Source organism: Diuraphis noxia, unplaced genomic scaffold (assembly GCF_037042655.1).
Source record: "Diuraphis noxia isolate RWA-SAM2 unplaced genomic scaffold, SU_Dnox_SAM2 contig0004, whole genome shotgun sequence".
Classification (NCBI taxonomy): Eukaryota; Metazoa; Arthropoda; class Insecta; order Hemiptera; family Aphididae; genus Diuraphis; species Diuraphis noxia.
The window spans coordinates 49,438,375-49,459,048 of record NW_028301714.1 but is presented as its reverse complement, the minus strand read 5'-3'; the positions used below and the strand labels follow the sequence as shown (position 1 = coordinate 49,459,048).

Sequence of the window (20,674 nt, the reverse complement as noted above, 5' to 3'; positions counted from 1 at the left end):
GTTTATAAGAGATAAAAATAAAATGATATTTTGTAGTTAAAATAATGGCTAAATTTTTAATCCAAAAAATATTTGATTGACTTTTATGTTAAATTTTTCCTTATATAGAAATTTGAAACATTGTTAATACATTTACAGATAATCATCGAATTAAAATACTAGATGCTCTTATTCCATAATTGTATTTTTAGATTCTGAGCGGGGCAATGAATGCATTGATTTTACAATGATGTTTTTTTCTTGTATGCGTGCTTGTCGTCACCTCTTAGAGTCGTATAAATAATTGGATATTCAACTTCAATAACATTTTCTGGTAGGAAAATAAATCTAGATTATACTCATTTTATTAATATAATATTTAGGTTTATGAAACGATTAATTAGGTACCTAATCATATTCACCTACCTAAAATACCTAAAATTCATTAGTGCATTTATAACTGATGAATGTACAAAAACCAATACAGAAATACTTATACTATAATCATTTAACGTAACAAGTGATATATTCAAACATGAATCATTTTTAAATCAAATAATATAGCCTCAAAATCTGTTAATACAATTTTATTAAAATTTAAGTTGTTCATAACGGTTACGCGTTAACGAAGTCTCCAGCACTAACGTAGAACACACTCATGGTGTTCGCGAAACCCACGCTTTGTTTAGAACAGCTCATGTGCAAAACTAAATCTCCCTGATGCAATATACCTTTTCTTTTTCCAAAATCCATTGCAAATCTTGTACGATTTTCGATGTCTTTCCAAATGTTTTCAATTGGATCTGTAACATAATATAACACAACGTCGTCTAATGATTATAGGATGAGTAGATTCGCTTGAAAATATCTTAGCTACTATCACTTATAATATGCCACATTATTATCTCGTAATTAATATTTTAATAACCACATTATGGATTAAGAACATATTTGGCTAAAAATTGGATTTAAACTTTTTTTTTATATAAGAAATTTACAATCTGTTCTTAGTTAGAACAATAAAAAGATGTATACAGAGTAATCTCTAATTACACATGAATCTTTTGAGGGAAGAAGCCACCCATTAGTGACATTACCTAATTTTTTTTTTTTGGTTCCATCTTCACTTAGGCCGTCTTTGGGAATTACATGATATGGACAGGGTAGATAATTTTTTTATAAGAGGATTAGAATTGAGAGGAAGTTTGGTGTGAAATCTTTGCTTCATCAAGCACTGTTGCTATTTATAGGTCATTATAGAGTGTAAGATTGGAAACAAAGGGAAGGGCATTTAATATTTTGAATTTTTATGTATGTTTGATTTTTTTGCACTACCCCAGAGCTAGAGCTCATGGTCCAGACAGGTTTTAGAAGGGTTTTATATATTATTATCAATTTGATGTTTAGGTTAGTGTGTGTATTTATGTGTAGCATTGACTTAGTGTGTGTAAGCGATTGTATTGTAACCTTTTATATTTTATATATTGAGCGACGGTCTAATAGAACTCTTAGGTATTTTACTGTTTTGGAAGAGAGAATTTGGACTTCATAAAGATTAACTTTTGGAAATGGAACCTTTTTTAGAGTGAATGTAGTGTGAAAAGATTTATCTTGATCGACTTTGAATCTTCAATTAGTATACCATTTTTCTAGGGCTTAAATTTAAAATGGTTAATTATGTGTTTCAATAATTTAAAAAAAATAATTGATTATCAGAAATGAGTATTGAATGATGGCATATCATGTGTAATTAATTAAACTATTTACTAAGTATACTGTTAATTAATTGAAAAATATAAAATTAAATTGAATTAATTTTAGATTGTCCCTTCACTCTCCTTATAAAACCATACATGTATATTCTTCTGTAATACTTTTGAAAACTATTATGATACTCGCGTAGTCTTTCAAAACGGTTTTAATGCATTATATATAAACACCATGCTATCATTATTATTGTTGTATTTACTTACCTATATATTGCAATGCTATGACATTACGCCACACTGATAACTTTCTCGCGGACTTCCCGTGCCTAACGATCGCTAACACGGGACATCTTGGACGGTACCTAGCAATGAACCGGGCCGACAGCCCGGATGTGGTGATCACAATAATCGCGGCTGCATGACATTTAAACGATACTTCAACACACCCGATGCTAACAGCGTGGGCGGGATCGATTTTTGGTTTGCACTAAAAGCACATTTAATATCATAGGTACTATATATTATAATATTATAGTCAATATGTATAATTGTCATAGGATGGGTAAGGTCTTATAGATCGTAAATCGCAAAATAACGGAATCAAAACCAATTGTTCATTTAGTAAAGGTTATTCTTATTAATAATAAGATATTAATAAAAATTAATAAGTTATTATGATAATCTGTGTTTAAATATTCTAGTATAAATACATTTTTCAATGATTTTCCTAAATTATTTTAAATCAGGTACTTGATAACTTAAAGTTGATTTTAAAAACATACAAACAATTAAATTATTCTAACAGTTAAAATTGTAGGTGTACAAACCTGAACAAAACTAATAATACCGTGACGATTGTTATTGTACCTTTTTGTTGAGATCCGTGAACAACTGTTGTTCCCATATAGCTGCTTCACCCTGCCGACACAGCGAAGACGCGTACTGAATGCAATGCAATTTGTTTGCACTACGCATTGTTACATCCAGATAAATGCAATCTGTTCCGTCCATTACAGTATTTATGAGGTCATTTACTTCAGCACTCGTAGGTACCGTACTTACTTCCATGGAATTAAGAAATTCCCCATACGTGATCGTCGGTATTCCAGCCTGTATGGTATAACAGTTAGGTATATAAATTGCTAAATTATATTTTGATCACTCAATCTATTATTTATGTATTTATGTATCTATTGTTTAAAATGTATGTTTATCAAAATTAAGAATTAAATCATTTTTTTTTTTTTAATAACCAATTTCTTATATTCGTCTTCTCAAAAATAAAAATAAGTTGTTATTTTCAGATAATCCAGATATGAAAAAAAACGCATTGAATGTCTTGAAAACTCACTAAGTTGCATTTAGATAAGACGATTTTCTGAGCCAGGAATATCTTGTCGTGACCGACCTCCATGGATAAGTTTGGTCGGTTCAGGAACATGCCGTCTACGCCCGGTATTATATCATCAATGTTCTCCAGTCCAACAGTGTTATCAATTTTCACAAACAAGCTGATATCCCTACCTCGCTCTGTGGCTTAAAATTGAAATGCATATGTAAACACATAATGGAACAATTGTTACACGAGAGCTATGGAAAACCTTCAATAGATCAAGTGGAATGTAGACCTGACCAACGGAGTTTGAAAAGTACTGGTATGGGATGAAAAATAAGTCTGGTAAAATTATAGAATGGAGGCTATTGTAATCTTAAAACTAGACACGGAAGAGAAGAAATAGAAGAACAAAGGCCGTGTGTCGATTGCAGATATTCATGCTCGACTTACCAACAAACTTGCGTACATGGTCGAAAAACACAGAGTTCCTGACACCGGGTACCAATATTACGTCCACTTTGAGCTGGATCCCTGTGCGAATTTTCTCTTCATCTAGTTTTGAGAGTGCCGTCGAGCCAACCGGAATTCCCGGCACGTGGACTACTTTTTCAGAACCCAAAAATTCTCCTCGCTTTATCACACAATATACCTCATCCTCGTCTGTGCAGTAGAAAAAAATGTATTTATTTATTTTTTAAATTTTTGAAGACATCGCGTAATAATATTCTTCTTTTATCGTTATGATAATAACATAACATAACGTTTACGTACTAACCAACTCTGATTACGGCCAATTCGATTTTTCCGTAGTCCAAGTATATCCGATCATTAGATTTTAGTCGAAGAATTATATCACTGTTCACATAAATACGATCCTCCGTACATTTAAATTTGTATTCTATATCGTTGGTAACGTAAACATGTGAGTTCGTCGATAATTCTATCAAACGTTGTGTAGTCTATCAAGTAAAATTAGTATTTTATCAAATTATTTGAAACATGATATTAATAAATTGTTTAAAAAATAAAATTTTTTATGATTTCACACTTTTTATAAACTATTATTATATAATATATTGTATTCATTGTTCTGTTTAACAATCAAAACGTGCTACTCGAATAACTTTTCTTAGAAATCATAACTGTTATTTATTAATTATTATTTATTATTTTATATAAATATTTATCACTGTTGTATTTAATATGCTTCCAGTCGTAATGCACGATCCTTCAAGATCGAGTACTAATGTCATTGAATACGGTACTCGGTTATTCTTTTTAAGACTGTAATTAAAAACCCCTTGACGAATTTCCAAGATCATTTTTCGACACTGTTCAAATGATAAACCGTTAAAATCAAATATTACCATAGAAGCACCACTTTCACAAAATTCTTCTATTAAACTTCTATTCACGGTATGTACTAAAATAATAATAGCATGAACAATAATAAAAATATTTATGGATACGAAATTTTAACTATTTTGTGTATACATATATATGTCAGTAGCGGTCCTTGACCAATTCCAGGGGGGGGGGGGCGAAATATTTTTCACATTAAATACATTAAGTACTCAAAAATAAAAGCCATAAAAAAATGTATTTTATGTAATAATTTTATATTTAATATTTAACCAAGGGGGGGGGGGGGGTGATCCACCCATAGGACCGCCAATGATATATGTACATAATATACGTACGGATGCCACAAGCTATAGTTGTTAATGTATTTTGTGATGGATTTGATTCAATTTTTAAATTACTCATATGGTCGAGATAGTTATCCTCAAAAGACGCTTTCATTTGCATTTCATTATCATGACAAGGTTCCTTTATACATATATATATTTGTTTTTATATTAGATTAGTAAAACATAAAAAATAATTTATTAAATCTACGAATTTTCTTACCCAGGGATATACAACGCATTGTTCTTCAGTGTTAGATATAATTTTAGAGTCCATATTTTAACTTTATTTCCAAAATTATTTGTGATACAAAATAAAAATATTTAAAACAATTTAAATCAACAGTGATTGCACTAACCAAAAGTTATAACATAAACGTTTCCTAAGAAATGGACGATATCGTAATAATAATAGTAATAATAATAATAAACACCACATGTTACTATGATAATATGTAATAATATTAACATAGAATACAACGATATTTTGAAGAAATATTTATTCATAAAATAAATGTGAATTATTATACGATCATAATGTTTATTATTTTATAATGCAGAGTAAAATGATTGGTTTAAAAAAAATTGATGAATTATTAAATCTTGAAGGTAAAAATAAAAAAAACCTAATAGACGCCAAACTAAATACTCAAACAGTAAATCGTATGAGTGAAAATAATAAACGTCAAGAACTGCTTGGAACACTAGTGGAAAAGTATAACAACAGAATCGATAAAATACACCGGCAAAATGTTAAAAATAATCACAAAAAGTTGGAAGCCAACTATCAAAAATCAGAGCGAATTCAACAAAGATTACAAAATCACATAATACATGAGAGCTATAAAAATAGAGAAAAAATACAAATTATTAAAGATAAACATATGAAATCACAGAAATTATTGGCTGAGAGAGAAGAAATACGGCTTTATGAAAAGAAAAAAAGAGATATTGAACGTTATAACAATAAAGTTGAGTATCAAAATATTACATTATTAAAAAATCAACAGTTAATCGACAAATGTTTAGAAGATGAAACAGTTGAAGATTTTAAAAATAGTGACCAAGAATTGTTCACAGAAAACGAAGAAGAAATGAATGATGAACCGGCGGCAGAAATTTCTGCAGAAGAGTGTATCTCATATTCTGATCAATCGGTAGTAGTAAATTATTTTTTGTTAACTTGACTAAGTTACCTATTCATAATTTAATCGTAATTAATATTGAAACTATCAATTACAATTTTGTTTTTGTTTTATTTTAGAAATTAGAAATGATTTATAACCAAACAAATTTGGATAATGTTCGAGTTTATTTAGAAAGAATTGCAATGTTAAAAAATAATTTCAATAATTGCGAGGCTGGTAGACATTTTCTACAGAAGATCGAACCTATTTGGGACTCGCTCACACAATGTATTTATAGGAAATCATTAATTCTGGAAGATATGGCTAAAAACTCAGATAATACAATGCCCGAAGGTTTTAGAAAAATCTATGAAAAAACAAGTCTTAAGGATGAAAAGAATGTGGCTAAACGTACCTTAGGATTGGATACATCGTTTTTGGAAATCTTAATGACTGGTTAGTAACCTAAGATTTAAGAAAAAATAATATAAATTTTTTATATTATAAAAATTAGGTGTATTTTGACAGAATTTAAATCTTAATATTAAATTTTTTTCTCAAGCTCATAATTTGACATTTTCAGTTTAAAATACAAGCAATCAAAATTTTACTAGCAATTTAGTAAAATTAAATTATGGAATAATATGTAACAGAAATTTTTTTATTTTATTTTAAATACTGTTTAAGTATTTATGTACGTATGAGTATTATAATTTTAACATATTATTATTTTAAAATTTATGAACAAAAGAAAGTTTCTTAGCCATTTATATTGCATTAAATTTAAATGTCATCTGATTTTATAATGAGTTACATAATTTATAGATTTGGACTATGAACTCAGCGATGATGATGTGTATAATGCAGTGACTAAAGCTAAAGGCTTTATTGATAAATCAACGACCGCACTTGAAATAATGAATTTAGTTAAGTTTATACTAGAACATGAAATAGATGTTAATGAGAATGTTTCGTATATTGTTAATGGTATATGCAGAAGAACTGTTTTTGAATATACAAAAAGACGAATGAGTTGTAAGCTAACTTATATGATTGAACTATTTAAACATTCATGTAATGAATAATATAATTGTGTAGACCGGATGCTGGGACGTTCAAAAAATACAATTAATAGGCTCCAGTTTTTAAACACTATCAATTTGATACCAAAACAATTTTTAATAACAAAAAATAGTGAAAAATACGTGGAACCGATAGTTTTTGACTTTCTGACGAACGATAATAAGTTTGGCTATTTAACCACAGAGGAGGAGACAATTACAGAACATAACATGTATCCAAATAATACTATAAAGAGAATGGAAGAATTTTTACGAAAGTTGAATTTTTGCTATATTAAAAACATTGGTAATACAAAATACGAAAATTTAATGGATAATATTTTCGAAATGCCTGAAAAATATTGTCTTGAAAATGTAACAGTGCAGATTTCTAATTCCGATATAGGTACTAAATTATAATATTTTATATTGTGTGTAGCACGCTGATATCCAAGTTGACAGATTAATGGCATTTGTTCACAAACAACTAGCATCTAGTTTGTCGGGAAAATCGTATACACCTACCTTTCATAATATAATAGATGTTGAAGAATTGACCTACACAAAATTTAATATACTTGCTAGAAAGATGGCAAAGATTATGTTCGGAATGGGTGGATCTTATGAAAAAAAGATTTATGTTTTGGAAGTCATTATGAAAAATATTGTCATCGAGATAGCAAAGAGATCGCCCAAAGTTAATTACAATCGTAAAAATAAACATAAAGTCATTGCCAAGAAGAAGGAGATTGATATGGCATTTTTTTTATCAAACTCATAATATTATTTGAAAATTATAATGATATATTTATAAAGCACTATAGTCTAGTGTTGACTGTATTAAAAATAATTTTCGGGTATTACAGTATTGATTTCAATACCGGTTTGAAACGGTATACTGAAAAAATCAAAGTGATTCGGTATACCAAAATAATAAATAATATATACCTAGTACTGATTAATTTTACTTTAATATTGTTTCATAATACATAATATATACTAAATAGAATCTATATTATTGGCAATTTTACTAGAAAAGTTGCAAGCACTAAAACTTGCTCTAATAATTATTATATACATCAAATTAAATTGATTTTAACGAAATGACTCTACTTTCCTTCATTTTTTTTTTTTTTAAAGTGTAAGTATAGGCAATAGGTAATTATAGCAACATATAATTGGATTTTTTAAATTGTCTTTACCGATCAAAATCTATATGTATAAACTACATGATTACATAAATATGTATTTTAGATTTTGAGCAGAGCAATGCATGTATTGATTTATAGTTGTTGCGTTGGGGAAGTCAAATTTTGAAATTTCTAGTAGTTTTCAAAAACACCGGGAAAATCATTAAAAACATAAAGGAAAAACGAGAATTTTAACGCAAAGTCAATTTTTGAAAAAGTCGATTTTAGATATTGGTGTTACTCTAAAACAAAATTTGTTAATAATTTATATTAATAACCGTAGATATATGAAATTTTCACTGAATGTGTATACTGAAATTTCCTATACTTGATACAATTTTCAAAATATTTCAAATCTTTTAAAGTTATTTATAGACATTTGAAATTTTCAATCTTTTTAGTTTTTTTTTTTTATAAATGACAATACAATTTTAATCGTTTAGTAAAAAGCTTCAATATGTAATACGAGGCTCCTAATATATTGTCACAACGAAAAAAACATTAAAAATACATGATCACAATTATTTTTGATAAGCATTAAAAGTTTGAATTTTGACAAAATAAGCAAAAATCACAAAAATTTGCAATTTATTTTGATTTAAAAATTCATAAAATTCATCTTTTTAAATTTAAGATTTGAAAATTCAATACAAGATTCTTCATGAGTTTATTTACTTTTATCAAATGAAAAATGTTTACTGGAAGTCGATTAAATTTTTATTCACTCAATTTCTCTTGTACCGGTATTCTTTATTTGTTGTTATTCAAAAACGAATTAACTGTAGAAACTTGAAATTTACACCATATGTTTATTTTATCAATTCCTATACTTAATAAATATTTCAACAATTTTTAAGTTATTTATAGACATTTGAAATCTTCCATTTTTTTAATTTTTTATTACATGTGGTATACCGTTTAACAAATTAATTTCTAAAGGCAAGTACCTATACCGAAATACCATCAGTCCTATTAGTCTATACTATTTATTATTTATACCACTTATAAAAATCAAGTTCGAAAAATGTGCTGGATGCTACATCTAGTATCAAAGTTATTATTTTTGTGATGCTAAAATATTTAAATCCCCTACACACATAACCAAATACTATTAGATTACATGATATATAATGTATATAAAACGTAGTCATAGTAATAATAAATGTAAATTAATGATATTTGTTTTATCAATCGTTATAACTACATACTTATAGTTTTCTATACGTCGGTACTCTAGAGACTATTGATTAAAAATATAATTTAAAACTTATTTAATTTCTGTATTTGTCTAAGTATGAAAGAACATAAAAAAACTGAGATCAGCCAAATTGCAGCACAGAAAAAGATTAATGATCAGATATCTACTGATGTTCGTTGTATTGATATGTGCAAAATGCGTCAGAACGCGGCCAATGTGTCGTTGTACAGACGTATGCATTTAGAGTCAGAAGAGGAAGAGATGTTCACGAATATACAAAAAGTTTAATTTGATTTATTAAAAACCAATAAACAACTCGAATAACATTTTGTATTTTCAGGCTAAAGAAGCTCAGGCCAGACAAACTGCCGAGTTGGAACAAGAGCAAAAACTTGCTCAAGTGATGGCAGATTTAAAGCGCCAGGAAATTGTCGAAATAAAAACCAAGTTATTTAATATTTTAAATCATGTTAATACTAAATTAAAAAAAAAAACTTATTGTTTTTCGTAGTCAGTTACTTCAAAATAATTCTCACGAACATCGACATGCAGAAAAGGAATTACGAACGGCCTATTTAAAAAAAGATTTAATGTGTCAAATAAATGAAAATGAAGCTTTAAAAAAAGAAGAGAGAGTCAGAATATATTATGATGATTTGAAAATGATAGAAACGAGAAATGAAGAAGATAAGAAAGAAAAAGAACTACAAGCCCGACAAAATGAACTCAAGTTAGATTATAAGAAGGCGATCACAGAACAAATGCAGGAAAACACCACCAAAAAACAACAAGTGTTATTACAAAAGAACAGTCCTTTTGTGTTTTTTGAAGCAACCGGAAGTAGTGAAGTACAAAAAAATAATGTTAAAAAGAATTGTCCTCAGAAAGAACTAGAAGAATATAGAAAAATTAAAAGTGAGCTAAAGGAAATTGAACGCAAAGAATCCGATAAAACAAATAAGTAAGAATCCGATAGTAGAAATAACTGCAAGGCTCCATTAATACAAGTTAAAAGTTACTTTTAACTAAGTTAAATAAGGAATTATATTTTTTTCCATGTTATTTAGTAACTCAAGTACTTATGTAATTATTAATATTTTTCAACAGTTATTATATTTACTTATGGTTATGGGTAACCAACTTGTATTACATTTTCAAGGTTTTTGCCCCGATAAATACAATTTTATTGACATTTATAGAATAAAAAAATTCAAAATTCAAACGTTAATAAATTATTTAAATTAAACTTTAAAAAAGTTTAAATATTTCGAAAAAATTTCGGTATATGAATAGTTGACAAAACAAACATATAGTGTAAATTTTAAATTTCTATAAATATTCGTTGTTGAATAACAAAACTATCCAATGTTGATTTTGCCAAAAAATTCCCGTTTTTTCTAAATTTGAAATTTTTTTTTTTTGGCGCTTTTGAAAACTACTGAGAATTTCAAATTTTGATCTCCTTAACGCAACAACTAGATTCACTTTCCCACCGGTAAAGCTATTGTTACTAAAGTTGAAAATCGAAGTATTATTATTTCGACTACTTATTGTGTACCAACAAAGATACAGATAAAAACACATCATTGTAAAATCAATACATACATCGCTGTGTTCAAAATCTAAAATATAGGTATAACTGTTAATTTTTATGGAAAAAAATTAACTTATATCTAACTAAGCTGATTGTTTTTTTTAAATTAACTTTTAAGTTGTACCGACTTAAATTAAAATGAAAAGTAACTTCTAATTTTAAATTTTACTTAAGTTTGTCTATATTAACTTAACATAACTTACGAAATAACAAAATCAGTTACTTGCTCAGTCTTGGAAATAAGTAAGAATCCGAGTAGACTTGTCGACTCGTAAATAGTTACTCCGAGAAGACATTTTCTTGAGTAAGATTCGAAATATTTTTTCTGTTGTTGTACTGTATCATAATAGTATTTATGTATAGCCGTATAGAAGAGTATGTGATAGAAATTGATAAGCGTAATAAACAACAGGAAGAATTTAAAAACCAGAAGAAAGAAGAAAATGACCGAATATATAAATGCTTAGCTGATAATTTAACATCCTTAACGGTAAATAAAATTCGATTGGCAAATTCAAATTAATGATATAATACTACTGAAATTATTAATTTTAATTACAGTATAATACATTATTTTTAAAATGTATAAATGCAAATTTTATTTTTGCAGTCAAACACATCGAAAAAAATGGAAATACAAAACAAACTTATACACGAACAACACCGAAGTACCACTTTGTCGGCAGAGAAAAAAGAGAACGATCTGAAAATTCTGAAACGGGACAATATTTTGAAGCAAAATGAAATGCAAATAAACATTAAAAAAGAGAAGGAGAAAGCAGAGAAAGACAAAGATTTTGCTCTGGACAAAATGGTATCAGAAAAAATTATTAATTATTAGTATTTAAAAACCATATACTATTTGATGTCACAGTTATTGAAAAAGAATCAAATATTTAACGAGGAAGAGGAGAAAAAAATTGCTGAAAGACGACAACAAATGATCAATTATGGAAAAGAATTAAAAACTTCGATCGATCTGAGACAAAAACAGAAAAAGGTTGTGATGAACTACGAATAAATGGACCACATTTTTGACGCGTGAACGCGTAGAACTTCCCTTATATAATAATAAAATATAATATTTACAAAAAGACGTTTACAGCATATTATTATTATTTGACTTACTCAAAATTACTAATGGGCGTAGGAAGGGTGGGGAAGGGGGAGCAATTGACTCCCTGCGCCTCAAACTGGATTCTATTTTTTTTATACCAAACATGTAAGTTTTACATTAAAATCAAAATATTAAACAAGATATGTCTAAAAGTAGTTAAGTGGGACCGATTGTAATGAATAGGTGCGTGTATTCGTTAAGTGCGATAATGTCAATATTAGAGGATATTATTCCAATAACTTTTTAAAAACGCATACCTACTATTATATAGTGCAGAAGTACTGTGATCGCGTAAATAAACCTTAAAGAATTAAATTTAAATTTAATATTATTGTACAGAGTACACTACATATTATATTATTTTGGAATAGTAAAATTTTCATGACACGTCCTAATACGTACTCGTATGACATTTTTTTCTATTTTACAACTTAACTGTATTTGTTAACCATGTATGGTTATAATTGTTTTGACTAACTATAGTGTATAATGTGTTGATGGTTCAACATAGCTAATGCAATAGATAATTTAATTCAAAACGAAGGTATCCATGAAACGAAGCTTGTTGGGCAAGGCTATGATGGTTGCGTAATCATGGCAGGGAAGATCAATGGGGTGCAATTAATTTTACAAGCCTAATATCCACATAATGCTCTATTTTTTCACCGTACAAGTCATAAATTAAACTCTGAAAGTCAGTGACTTAAATTGTGTCGCAAAAAAACCTAACACAATTTCAACAGTAAACGATTATATTATAAATTTTTTTCGTGAATCTGATTTACGTAGAAAATGTATGCCAAACACACCAGCATTCTGTGAGACACGATGGTTTCAAGAATATAGAATTATTTCAATTTTCAAAAAAAATGTCGAGATAACAAGTGTACATGTTTTAGACAAATTGTCAAAAGATGAGAATACGGTAACAAGAAAAGTTTCTTTTCAATTGCAATTCCTAGATTTATTTATATATTGATCTCTAACGGAAATTAAGACTGAGTTTTTGTTACCGTGTATTTACTCTAATTTCTTCTACATCTAAAACCGTTGTTCCATAAACTCAAATATTACTAGCGTGAAAAAAAACACATTGGATTAGATCAGAAGAATACGGGAGGTACAGGACCACAAGTATTTTTTATCAGCTAAAAATGCACAAATCGACAACTTTGAATGTCGTTTTGAAGAAACCCGTTTTCGGTTTGAAAATTGTATAGGTATTTTAAACAAATTTAAGTTCAAATAAAAACTTTTTTTAGATGGGGAAAATAAGTAGACCGATGATGACATTTTAAATTACTAGTTCCAAAAATAATTGTATCTATATACATACCTAATAACATTACGTGATCTACGTCATCTTTTATTTTAAATTGTATTATAAATTGAAAAATAAAAACAAATAAATAAATATAATAATTAATAAATAATCATTGATATTAAGTAATTAGCGAAAATTTTTATATTGAATAGTTAAATAAATTTTGTGTTAAAACAAAAACTTATAAATAATCCAATATAAGTTCAGCTATTTAAAGTATTCAAATGGTTCGATACAAATATTGTATATACTTAGATTATACATATTATATAGTTCCATCACGTTAGTTCGAAAAGTTTTTACTGCGTAAATAACTAAAACAACTTTTCACACACAACTTCCAAAGTTCTTAAAACCATTTGTTATTCAAGAGTTATAATTTTTTGTTTATATTGTACGTTTTTCGCAGAATGGCAGACATGAAAAAAGAACAGATAACTATTGTTAAACAACATATGGAAAATCTCGCAGGATTTTTCCCACCAGCCGCAAGAGATCAATATAATATGAAATAAGAACACTAAATATTTGATAATAGTACCTAGGTATACAATATAAATACTATTTAGTAATACACGAACTATACCTATCATATTATAGGATATTATGATACTTACCTATGTATTTAGTTTAAGACATGTAACAATTAAAATATACTATCATGCTAACAGCATACTTCATTTTTATTTTTGTTTTTTAGGTGTTCTTATAAAACAGTATATACATGCAAGACATTTTAAACATACTGTATACAATATATTAATATATGTTTTTATCTCTCGCCTCATGATCCATCAGAGGACGTTTAAAATATATCTATCTGACGGATGAATATAAAACTATTTGATACCTATCAACCTATTTTCAGCCCAATTATATTTTATGAACCAACTCGTGCCATTATACAGTTTTAGATGGAAATATGTGACTAGTCAATTTTATTTACGTTTACAAAATAAAAAAGCATCCAACATAACCTTATAGTATAGGTATTTAATAGTTTTATTTTATATCAATACTAGAACTATATGGTATAACCTACGCGCACGTATGTGTTTCACACTGTTATATGCTTGTGTTATTGGAATGTTGGCTACACTATCGTCAACGGAGGCAACGGGAAAATTGTTTTTAAACGAAAAAGAAAAACGTCAAGAATCCGAATGTTGCCGCGATAACGTTCTTCAGCGGAAACCAATTTAAATGTAAATTATTATTTTATGAAGCTGCCCGACGCGGTTCTATTTTCAAGTCACCAAGATAATTATCCTTTAAATATATACACAGGTAGGAGCTCAGTAAAAAAAAATAAAAATCGTATAAACGGCGTGTGTATAGTAATATATGCCACCACATGTATATACATTGACAAGTCGACTGCTGTGCACAGGTAAACGAACCGTGCACGCTACCGGCGTACGTACGCACCCTGCTGCGAATCCTCGGCCCTTTTTTCGTATTAAAAATAAAATTGAAATCTCTGGGACACGCGTGTTTTGATCTGAAATCTTTTACGCCTCCCCCCCTCCCTATTCCTGTGCGCTAAATCTGGGAATGACCATGTAGCATATCAGTGTGTGTTTGTTATTGTCAGCGTAGTTTATATACAATACATGTGTGTGTGGAGTTACTACAGAGTTTTAAACCTTTTGTGGGACCATGATAATAGTTATAATAATATACCCTTGGCAATAATAGTAATAATATTATATTATACGGTAAAATATTATACGTACTTAAGAAACCGGGCCAGAGGTTTACCACACACGAAGACAGGGCTCCGACACACTATCTCTAGCTGGTTTCACAGGACTAGTGAAAACGGTTACACTGGTGCGTTAACCGGACTGCTATTTTCGAAATTGAAATTTGTTATTTTTTTTACTTGATAAATTATCAATTATTATTATGTTTGTCATTGATATATTTATTTTCAAAACAATAATTTAATATGAATTAGCTCCAAATGACACTCAGACAAACACCTTAAACTTAAAAGTTGAATGGACATCGGAAGTGCAATGTTTTTAGATTGGAATGAGCTGAAAAAAATGGAAATATGAACGAGGTAAAAAAATAACATACAGATATTTATAATAAAAATGAAATTTTGTTGACCCAAAAAATTCCTTACCAAAAATGCTTTAAAATTTTAAATCGTATAAGGTTTCAATGATCAAAATAATTTGTAATTAAGTAATACGTACTTTCCTAATCAAAATCATAAATTATAAATAAAATTTGAATGATGAATACCTAATTATTTTTGTGATGTTAAATATTGCTAACATTTATCTGTTGTATGTTAAAATTTATTTTGAAATCTAAATTCATATAAATTATTTTTACTATCGACATCTCATTTCATAGTTAGACCAAATCCTACTGCAAAGACCACCTAGCATATCGGAGGTATCATAAATCATAATACATAATTATTATTTTCAACAATAAATTGAATCGCCATCACATCGTTATTAGGTACACGAGAAATATAGTTTACTGATAGACCATAATAAGGTGGGTAAAAAGGGTGTACATATAACTGTGTATATAGCACTAGCCATATCAATTTTTTTCGCTGTACGAACATTATATTACATTTTACGTTCGTTTTCTCCGTCTGGTAGATTATAATGTTAATATTAATCATTATTAGTAGTATTATACACCACGTGCAAATATGAAACCGTACGCTTACTATCCGTATATAGATCCGAAACGGATGCTGAATGCTTTCTAAACAAATACAAACAGTCAGTAATCTGGTAAGTATAATAATATTATACCTTCCTTTACCTAATACTTACATAGCGATCGCGCGATGTCTATACGAAATCAGACTGTAGTATCATACGTAAATATTACATTGTATGTTTTATACGAGTGGAAACTTGAAGTTAACGATCGCGCAAACAAACGGATATTATTTCGTAAAACGCTAATGTCAGCAGCCACAATTGTATATATTGGGATGAAACGAGGTCGTTATACGAGATCACGCGGAACAGCGATGACTCGAATGTCGTTTACACATTGGAAGGAGACTAGGAACTCACAAAATTGTCAAAAGTTCATAAAAATGTATATATATATATGTGTGTATTATTATGAATATATATATATATTTAAATATGTTACAAGTTGTCGAAAATTTAAATTACTTTCTGTAAAGTACAAGTGCCGCTCGCGTATCCTTAAAATTATAAAATTGTTTTTTTTCTTTTTAATAATAATCTGATTAGGTGAGTAGGTGCATAATAGCAACATGCCTAAAGTATAAAGTAAAAATATAAATACATGGAAACTGATAGCCAGTAAGAGAGAATGAGTGGACAAGAGAGACAGTTTACAATTGGACAATTTGTTTTCCAATTATTATAATCATGATGGTAGGTTTTGGTTATGCCACCAACGTGTTAACGATGCCAAAAAAGTCAGTATGTACTTAGTTTATACATCACACGTAAACGATAGCAAGCAAATAAATATTTTACTGAATTTCATTACACGTTATTTTTCGTGATGGTTAACTATATAACCGAAAAACCATCCAAACTCGGAAACTCATGCAGTAACGCGCGCGGAATTAACACATAAATGAAATCGACATGGAACGGGTTACGGGTCTACTTAATATTGTTTTATATTATATACACGATGGTCGTATAATATAATAGACATTTTTTAAATCGTTGTTTATAAATTCAATACCCGTGACATGTGTAACAACATAACGCAGAATTATAATATATTATACAATATCACACACATACATAATTAATATACATTCATATATATATATATTTAGAGAAATAAGTAAGCGCGCGCGAGTGTGTGTATGTATTATAGCCGACCACTTCAAACGGTCGCGGCGTTTGGTAGTTTTATATTTTTATGTGCGGCATCATTGCCGTATCATATTTTTGAAACGCGCCCGCACAGCGTGGCATGCCATATATAAGATAATGCATTATCTTATATGACAGCCCGTGTGAAGGCTCGTTTGTATCCTATATAAGTATTTAATATAATATTATATGTATGTATGTATATTGTATACATTTTGCGTTACGTAAGGAGACGAGAAGACTGCCCTATGATGTTGTTGTACCTGTACATGTGACGAGTGTGTCAGCCGTGTAGCCCCACTTGTTGCGGCGGCAACGAGGTCTAATATCAAAAAAATCGATATCGATTAATATCCCCAGTTGGCATTATAAACTTCAGTTTTATACCTATTTCGTCTACATATTTTTTTACGGCATAAGACTTAGTGGTCCACGCGACTGTGTCATCAAGGTTTGAGTTGGATTTTAAAAACCATCTATACACACAACTTTCTAGTACACTACATTATGTGAAAATAAAATAACTAACTACCTAATACTGAATAACAATCGTAGAGACACCTTAGTAAAAAAAAAAATGTGAAATATAAACACCTTTTTTTTCAAATAACATGATAAATAGCATACACCTAGCTCTAATAACTCACGCTCGAAAAAGAAGCATAATTATGACAATATGTATCGTAAATCGTAATAATGTGCATTCATTAATGATGAAAATATATTATAATCACTATAGGCGAGGTGACTAATGTATGTACTGCATCTTACCATAATATATTGACACACTTTTTTTCCGAACTAATGACATGTTTCATCGGCACATTCACACTTAACCCTCTTAGCATAAGCAGTGACGCAAAAATGACTTGATAAAAAATATTCAAAAAATTAGACATCAATTCGGAAAAAACGGTTGGTGACCACTGTTTTCCATTCAGGAACATCAATTAAAAATATTTTAGTATAAATAGTGTGATCGCGAGTGTAATAGTATATTATAGTATAGCTGCGGGTTTTCACTCACCGTAGTGTTGAATGTTGTGTAGAATTTAATGTCTCTACTCGACATGTCCACTGAATATTGGGAATCCACGGCTTAACGTAAACCATGTGGATGGTGGTCGCCTTGGCTGTGGTATATTAAAGTTTGAGAAATTTAGTATTAGTACCAGCACCTAAATTGGTGTATTATGAATCGTTTACATTAGCAGATACAGCCATACAAGTATGCATATTTATTGTATAGGTAACACATTATTATAGTTATAAGGTACTTTAAAATTTGCAATACATATTTATTACATATTATATATACGGATAACGGATATACGTACTAACATAAAATAGCTACATATTATCATCGAATAACTGAATCCATTAGAAAGTTTTAGGAACACTCTGTCACTCTGTATACGAATATGTACAGGTACTCGTGTTGTGTCGTCGTTGAAGCCTTTGTCGGCGACGAGTCATTAAAGCAACCATAGTACCACAATACTTTATACAGTGGTTACGTATATCATCACTATATAAACATATATATAAGTATGTATGTATATATTATACGACACTCACAACACCCATATACAAAAATTACGATATACCACAATGACAGACATGGTATGGTGAGAGAAAGGGGGAAAGTATACAGTAATAATATTATATTCGGTACCGTGCCCAGGCGGGAGGGGTGGGTAGAATGTGCTAATTACACACACGCCGACGGAGCAGCTCCTTCACACGGTCCCGGCCACAATGCGATCATATATGTGTGTAAAACGATGACTGGCGGCGGCGGGCAACATCATGAAAAAGTCGTTTGTAAACGGTATATAGGTACTATATATGTTATACACACACAAATACACACAGACACCCTCTACGTGGTATGAACACACTATACACACATCTAAACGACTGGCCGGACAACAAAATTGCCGAAAAGAATAAAAAACCTTATTGTGAACGCCTAAATAGCTAGCCGCCGCTGTGTTCAAGAACCGATCAACACACATACGCGTAGATATACACCTATTAATTCTCCGCATATTATTATTATTATTACTATTATGTATGATGTATACCAGCTAATATAATATTATCATCGGCGGCGCGCGGCGGCGGACACAATAATAAAACGATAATGAGCGTAGTATTCAACGAGCTGCTCTGATAACCGAAAAATCGTGCTCAACATTATTAGATAGCTTAACATGACAAGTAAATGATGACTAAGAAAATATGACCTGAATAATAAAAAAAACTGAACCAGTAACGCACGCCGCGATGCTACAACAGACAAGATCCAAGCCGATATCGGTATCATATATAGTAATAATATAATTAGAAATTGTACAACATTTTAATCATTGTAATACTTTTATACACTTTTAAAATATTACACATTTAAAAATTTTAGAAATTTAAATTTCTTTCATTACTTTAATTATTTTTTTTTGGAATATTGTAGGTAGCCAGGGTAGGTACAATGTTTCTGACGGTTACTATAGAAATCTAATTTCCTCTACAGCCAAAGAGACACAAATAATATTTGTAATATATAATATATTATATTTGTCACGTTTATCGTATACTTGTTGACTTGTTGTACATAAAATTCATGTTACACATGGCCATCAACAAATATTCGTGAATCTGCAATACGATGGTCGATGATTCTCGCCCATCAACCAAACTGAAATATGAAAAAATAGAGTTATACTACCTTGCCGGTTATACTCTTATACTTGTACCACTGTGGCTTCGAAGTGAACTATCGAAGTCTCGACACTATATTATACTCGTATACCTTTTTCATTATTTTATTATTAATATTAATTTTATTGTATTGCGGTGACAACGTTGATAAAAAAAAAAAAAATCAGCAATGTAAATAACCATATTATAGCGTAGCAGTGTGGTAGGTACCTAACCTATACGGGCTTCTAGTGTTGATACAATATATCATACTCGCATATTATTGTATAAAAATGTCATTATTATGCTCCTGCAGTGGCGATGCCGCCGTATGGCCGCGGTGGGTCTCTCGGGCCACCGACGGATCAGTATCTGTGCAGTGACGGCTTGGTGACAGTGACGACCACCGGCGCCGGGTCCTACATCCCATCCGTCTCTGTACCTGTCACTGCAGTGGCGGGTGGCAGCAGCACCGGTATATCTTCGACGGTGTTCTTGTTCGGATTTCGATGCGCGTGCACAATCATACTATACATAGGTACTTATTATTATTATTATTACACATGTACGATATGATACAGGTACCTGAAACATATACAACTATATATATATATATATATATATATATACTATATATATTGTATACTAGGATATAATAATGAATAATAACAAAGATCATTATTTTCGGTCCGTAGCACATTTATCACGCCACCGCCATCCAAGATAAAGACAAACGTAGAACGAGAGAGAAAAATATTATATTATTATTTGGACGGAAAGGGGAAAAACGCAATGTATAT

At 29.7% G+C, this 20,674-nt stretch overlaps 2 protein-coding genes and 1 pseudogene across 2 annotated transcripts; 2 read left to right on the top strand and 1 right to left on the bottom strand.

Annotated features, from left to right (window-relative positions):
* Positions 1-573: 573 nt before the first annotated feature.
* On the bottom strand, positions 574-4,989 carry LOC107163458 (pyruvate kinase-like). Its single transcript, XM_089227565.1, has 9 exons — positions 4,936-4,989; positions 4,725-4,854; positions 4,215-4,447; positions 3,800-3,983; positions 3,475-3,684; positions 3,040-3,224; positions 2,556-2,798; positions 1,953-2,175; positions 574-782 (listed from the first exon to the last, which is right to left on the bottom strand). The coding sequence occupies exons 1-9, from the start codon at positions 4,987-4,989 to the stop codon at positions 595-597; spliced, it is 1,650 nt and encodes a 549-aa protein (XP_089083691.1). The 3' UTR covers positions 574-594.
* A 268-nt stretch (positions 4,990-5,257) lies between these two features.
* Positions 5,258-7,681, top strand: LOC149056150 (uncharacterized). Its single transcript, XM_089227026.1, has 5 exons — positions 5,258-5,869; positions 5,977-6,295; positions 6,665-6,874; positions 6,938-7,275; positions 7,340-7,681. Exons 1-5 carry the CDS (start codon positions 5,267-5,269, stop codon positions 7,679-7,681), a joined length of 1,812 nt encoding a protein of 603 aa, XP_089083152.1. The 5' UTR covers positions 5,258-5,266.
* Positions 7,682-9,384: 1,703 nt separating this feature from the next.
* Positions 9,385-13,838, top strand: LOC107163462 (uncharacterized; annotated as a pseudogene).
* The last annotated feature ends 6,836 nt before the right edge of the window (positions 13,839-20,674 follow it).

Bases quoted from the DNA above. Each gene is read 5' to 3' on its own strand.
- LOC107163458 (XM_089227565.1), bottom strand. From the start codon at position 4,989: ATGGACTCTAAAATTATATCTAACACTGAAGAACAATGCGTTGTATAT. The intron at 4,855-4,935 runs GTAAGAAAATTC...ATATGTATAAAG, and splicing joins AATGCGTTGTATATCCCTGG to GAACCTTGTCATGATAATGA. The intron at 4,448-4,724 runs GTACGTATATTA...TTATTATTTTAG, and splicing joins AACTATAGCTTGTGGCATCC to TACATACCGTGAATAGAAGT.
- LOC149056150 (XM_089227026.1), top strand. From the start codon at position 5,267: ATGCAGAGTAAAATGATTGGTTTAAAAAAAATTGATGAATTATTAAAT. The intron at 6,296-6,664 runs GTTAGTAACCTA...CATAATTTATAG, and splicing joins TTTGGAAATCTTAATGACTG to ATTTGGACTATGAACTCAGC. The intron at 7,276-7,339 runs GTAACAGTGCAG...TATTGTGTGTAG, and splicing joins AAAAATATTGTCTTGAAAAT to CACGCTGATATCCAAGTTGA.